The following is a 5,191-nucleotide window of genomic DNA, read 5'->3' as shown; positions in this document are numbered from 1 at the left end:
GGGGGGCCGGCCGGCGCGGCGGCGGCTCGGCGGCCGCGGGGAGCTCCCGTGCAGCCTTCGCGCCTCGGCCCTCCTTTCACCTCAGGCGTGCTCCACCTGCCCGTCGGGTGTGAGAGCTCCGGCCCGCCCGCAGCGGGACGGTTAGGGCGGCCGAGCCCAACAGGTGTGGGTTTTCTCACAGCATATGAGGGGGAGAGGAGAGCAGGTACCAAAGCTTTCAACTCCAGCGCCAGCTAATCCTGGAAACTTGAGGGGGATCAGCTTTGCCGCTTTAGTTTTTGCCTCGCTCCCTCGAGAGCCAGCTGGGGGGTTGTCTTGTCCTTCGAGCTGGTTGCAAGAGGAGGCGCAGAGCCGCATGAAGTCTTGCTTTAAAGCGTGCGGGAAGGTGGTTAACTAACCGGAGAAGTGGCTTTGAACCTCGTTGTGCCAGCTGGGAAAGGGGAGGGATTGGAAGAACGCTGGGTCTCAGTTCTTTCTCCCCAGTCTGTAGGGAAGCAGAGTGCGAGTTGTTCATAGTGCTCTTGTGAAACGGCTTAACTAAGAAAAGTGGAGTTTGCAGCAGGCCTTTAACGTCTTGTAACTTTACTGTTAAACTTAGGTTGATCAAAAATGACTAGCAGCAATGGCTGGTGTCAGGGTGCTGGAATATCCACCTTTGACTCCACACGAAAGAAGACTTTGCCAGCTTGGCCTCCTAGGCAGCTACCGTTAAACAAGCTTTCTCAGTCTGTAAGGCCAAAACTTCTACCTTCCGAGAGGTGCATTGTACCAAAGGTGACGCAAAATCCAGGTATAGTTTTCAGTTTATCCACTGGGATTAGCTATTAAAATACACTGTTAATGCTGGTGAAAGTATTGTTATGATTTTCTCTTTTTTGAAAGGTTGCAACCCTCTGCTGCTTTTTCTTATAGCTGTATTTTCTTAAATGACTTCTTTAGCATCTGCTCCAACTTGTTGCTCTTCCTATGTCCTTTCGTACTGCAGATTTGTAGGGTGGGCTATATAGTCTGCAGCATTTCGTAATTATAAATTCCAAGTTACACATTACAAGTGCTGCAGAGGTTCCCAAAATATAGGATATGTTCTGCTGCATGAATTTTCGTAGAGATCATTGAGAAGAGTTTTAACTGCTGTTCCAGATGTCCCAGGATGTATTTCGAATTCTGTCTCTTCGACTAGCTGTATTGAAGTAAAGGCACCTATTTATAAGACTTGGAGATAACAGTCTATTTTAGTTCTTCTTGGCTGGGAGGTACTTGTGCCTGAGTATATGGCAACCCTGAAGCTGAAGATTCCATCCATCCTAGAGTTGATACGGGGAAAAAAATTTCATTTTTTCTCTTAAATCTAAAAGAACACACCATTCCTTCACAAAAGTAGATGCTGCAGGAAATGTTAATGGGTTAATCTGTAGGAGACCTCCAAGTCGAAGACAACTGTCCAGATACAGCATGCTGCTTGGAAGAGTTTGTCTTTCGAATGAAATTCAGAAAGTGTGGGTTTGCCTCGGGACTACTACTCAGAATTTATAGAAGTCTCTTATGACTTGACTAACTTGCTTCACATTGCCTTCTGAAGAGCATAAGGGCTCTGTGCTAGGACAGATGAAATATCCACCCACCTGCTGTCCTGGTTCCAAGTGTGGTTAATTGTGGGCATGGGGGGGACCTGCAGGATCAGGGTGGGTGTGCAGTGCAGCTCTCCCCGTGATTTGTCCTGGCCACCTCGGCCAGAGGTGCTGTCTCTGTATTCAGCAGCTCTTTGTGGGTGGGTTTCTTTTTCTTTGAATGAGTTATCTGCTTTTTGAATAATGTATGTGGTTGCTAAAACTTCTGTAGCGTCTTATGACAGGGAGTTCCACTGCTTCATAGTTTTGTGTGGAAAACCACATGCTTCATTGTTTTGAATCTGCCATCAGCAACTTTCATTTGATCACTGGTTTGGAGGGGAGGGGGAATATATGTTGTATTTACATGTAATATCTGTCTATATTCAGAGGTTAATGGATTTAGTACTCAAAGTAAAAGCTTTGATGCTTTTAAAAGAGGAGGTACACACCGTTTCAGAATTGCTAGTATTGTTAATGTAGGATTCAGTACAAAGCAATACTGCTCTAGAGTGAATATTTTTGCTTTTTGTTCTTCTAAAAAGCATTTATTGTAAACAGATTTAAACTGTCGGAGAGTGTGTTCAGTTCTTTTCTTGATTTTGTTTCAGAACCTTTTCTTTTGAAAGCAGCCCCATTATCAGCACTTCCTCCAAAGAAGGACCTAGAGGAGTTTATTGCAAGGTACGAACAGGGAGTAATAAACCCAGTATCTGCCTTGCATCAGTTTGCACAAATGCACCATGTACAGCTTGAATTGAAAGAAACTAGTGTGGCAGGTAAATACTTCTTTTCTTAAATAAAGTAATATTTGCTTATCCTTGAGGTGATCTGAATGTCTGCAGTTAGTATTGATGGCACTAATACAGATGAATTTTTTTTTACTGCTGGTTGCACTACCCTCCATGTATGTTGCTTTTTGGCTGCCCTTTTATGGTCTACACAGCTGTGTCTCACAATTAATTACCACAGAATTTGATCAGATGAATTGTATACAAATCTGGCTGCTACCAGAACTTTGTGAAAAGTGCATAAAGTGAAAGCTGCCAAAATTCTTGTGGAGGTGAAAGGTTTGAGTTGTATTTTCCTAAAATTGTCTTTTTGTCTTGTACTTGTCCTTGGAATGAATATAAGCACATAAAGCTATGGATAAAATACTTTTACTAATTGTGTCTGCTTTTTTTTCTCCTTTAAAGGCAATATCATAAGGCCTTATTTTGCCTTTTGTGCTGTGGTAGATGGTGTTTGCTACAAGACTGGACTGGGAAGAAACAAGAAGGAATCTAAATTAAATGCAGCTAAACTTGCTCTTGATGAGCTACTTAACTTGGAGTGTACAGGGGCAAAGGCTTCTGAAAAGTCAGGTAAATATTCTAGCAACACCTAATTAGAACTTGAAGAGCTTGGCTTAAAGGTTTCCTATGCAAAATCTCTGTGTCGTTTTATTAAATGTTTCTGTATCAGGGCCTCTGTCAGTTTTCTTGAATCCTTTGGGCAGAACTATTTGTCATATGGTTCTGAAACTGGTTTTTTCCGTTGTCTTTTGTGTATTAGGAGTTGCATCAGTTTGTAGCACAGAGCAGAGAATACTGAAGGAATTAATTAATTTGTTGCTGTTGCACTTGATTTGCTACTCACTAGGTAACAGCAACATGAAGTTGATCCTAAGTGGTTTCGAATTTTAATGATTAAAAGCTTCAGCACCGAGTTACTACTTTCAAAAGAATTCAGTTACCATAACGTTTATCTTATTTAAGGGTGGCCTAAATAGTTCTACGCTTACAAGGACTTCAAAATCAGAAAAGAAAATTCTTAGAGAATTAGAAACTTAACTTGCTGGGAATAGTGTGAGATCCATGTTTTGAAATTTGCAGTGTCCACCCCAGTTTGAAATTTTGTTAAATTCTTAGATCCTCCCTATACTCCTGCTGAGCCCCAAACTCCAGCAAACTCTGTTCGTGTTTCAAGGATCTGTTTTGGTAAGGAATAGTTTTGTTTTTCTCTATTGATTCAAATTACCCAGCAAATGCTTGCCTTTTTTTTTTCTTTTTTCTTTTTAATTATTCTTTTAATACATTTAGTGATCTCTTTGAAGTTACTGATACTTTAAATATCTTCCCTTTGAAGAACGCTGTAAGAATTAGTGTCACTAAAGTAGGAGATTGACTATCGGTTCTACAAATGGACACAGCTTCAGAAAATTGCTTGAATTTAAGTGGTAAATTGGTCACAGAAATAGAAACAGTATTTCTGTCCTTACTTGAAATACTGTGTGCAGTAGGTGATCAAACTTGATCCATATCCCTGATTTATTATCATGAATAATAAAAGCATAAAGTGTTTAGGTATTCTTGTCCTTTATTTATTCATGTCTGTCCTGGTAATCTTCAGAATCCCAAAAGTGTGTGTTGATAGTAGCGCTTTTACCACGTGTTTAGATTTATAATTTTGCAAGTGGTTGATCATGTCTTTTTTTCCCCCCCTCCTGCAAATTTGTGTCTTGCTGGCTTCTCCTGTTTTATTTAGAAGGAAGACAGCTTATATATCAAAAACTTTCACAAACACTTGAAGAAGTATTTAACAGCCTGACTACCAAACATCCTGAGTACCAAAGTTGTGGCAGTTCACTGGCTGCCTTCATCATTGAAAAAGGCAAGTCTGTTTTGATCGTGAGTATTGGGGAGTGGAAAACCTAGGCTGTGTTCCCGGGGAGCCTTGATTAATGCATTTCTCATCTGGTAAATAAATGTAAAGGATAGCTGTCCTTTGATGTACTCTGTTCTGATGGCTCTGTCACACGCATAATTGTGCTACAGTCATGCAATATATACAGCAAAAGCTGTATAGACCAGTATAGGCCGGAGCAGGTGGATATTCCCTGAAGGAAGCTGCAGCCTGTGGAGAACCCACACAGGAGCAGGCTTCTGGCAGGAGCCGTGGTCTGTGGAGAGGAGCCCACACTGGAGCAGGTTTTCTAGCAGGACCTGTGACCCTGTGGGGGACCTATGCTGGAGCATTCTGTTCCTGGAGGACCGCACTCTGTGGAAAGGACCCACGCTGGAGCAGTTCTTGAAGAACTGCAGCCAGTGGGAAGGACCCAGGCTGGAGTCATTCCTGAAGGACTATATCCTGTGGGAGGGACCCCATGTTGAAGCAGGGAAGGAGCGGCAGAGGCAAAGTGTTAGGAACTGATGCTTCCCCATACTCGGGCAGGGAGGAGAGGAGGTGGAAGAGTCAGGAGTGAAGTTGAGCCTGGGAGGAAGGGGGGGTAGGGGGAAATTTTAGTTTTGGTTTTGTTTCTCACTATCCTATTGTAGTTGGCAATAAATGAAGTTAATCTTCCCCAAGTCAAGTCTATTTTGCACATGATGGTAAATGGCAAGCGATCTCCCTGTCCTTTCTTGACCTATGAGCTTTTTCATTTTATTTTTTTCATAGAATCACTGAGGTTGGAAAAGACCTTTAAGATCATGGAGTCCAACCTGCTGGGAGACAGGGGGTGTGAGAGAGCAGCTTGGTGGGCACCTGGCAGCCAGACAAGGTGTCCTGGTTTCAGCAGGGATAGAGTTTATTTCCTTCCTAGT

At 42.5% G+C, this 5,191-nt stretch overlaps 1 protein-coding gene across 1 annotated transcript in view; it reads left to right on the top strand.

The window, feature by feature from the left end:
• The first annotated feature begins 609 nt into the window (after positions 1–609).
• ADAD1 (adenosine deaminase domain containing 1) overlaps positions 610–5,191 on the top strand; it is an 11,471-nt gene continuing 6,889 nt past the window's right edge. Inside the window, exons 1-6 of the mRNA XM_009289516.1 lie at positions 610–790; positions 1,141–1,182; positions 2,240–2,386; positions 2,804–2,971; positions 3,518–3,586; positions 4,134–4,259. Coding sequence (XP_009287791.1) covers positions 610–790; positions 1,141–1,182; positions 2,240–2,386; positions 2,804–2,971; positions 3,518–3,586; positions 4,134–4,259 — 733 coding nt within the window. The remainder of the gene's footprint in view (positions 791–1,140; positions 1,183–2,239; positions 2,387–2,803; positions 2,972–3,517; positions 3,587–4,133; positions 4,260–5,191) is intronic.

Source organism: Aptenodytes forsteri, unplaced genomic scaffold, assembly GCF_000699145.1.
Source record: "Aptenodytes forsteri isolate BGI_AS27 unplaced genomic scaffold, ASM69914v1 Scaffold109, whole genome shotgun sequence".
NCBI lineage: Eukaryota > Metazoa > Chordata > Aves > Sphenisciformes > Spheniscidae > Aptenodytes > Aptenodytes forsteri.
The sequence above is the reverse complement of the archived record's forward strand: the minus strand, read 5'-3'. Positions and strand labels throughout refer to the sequence as shown.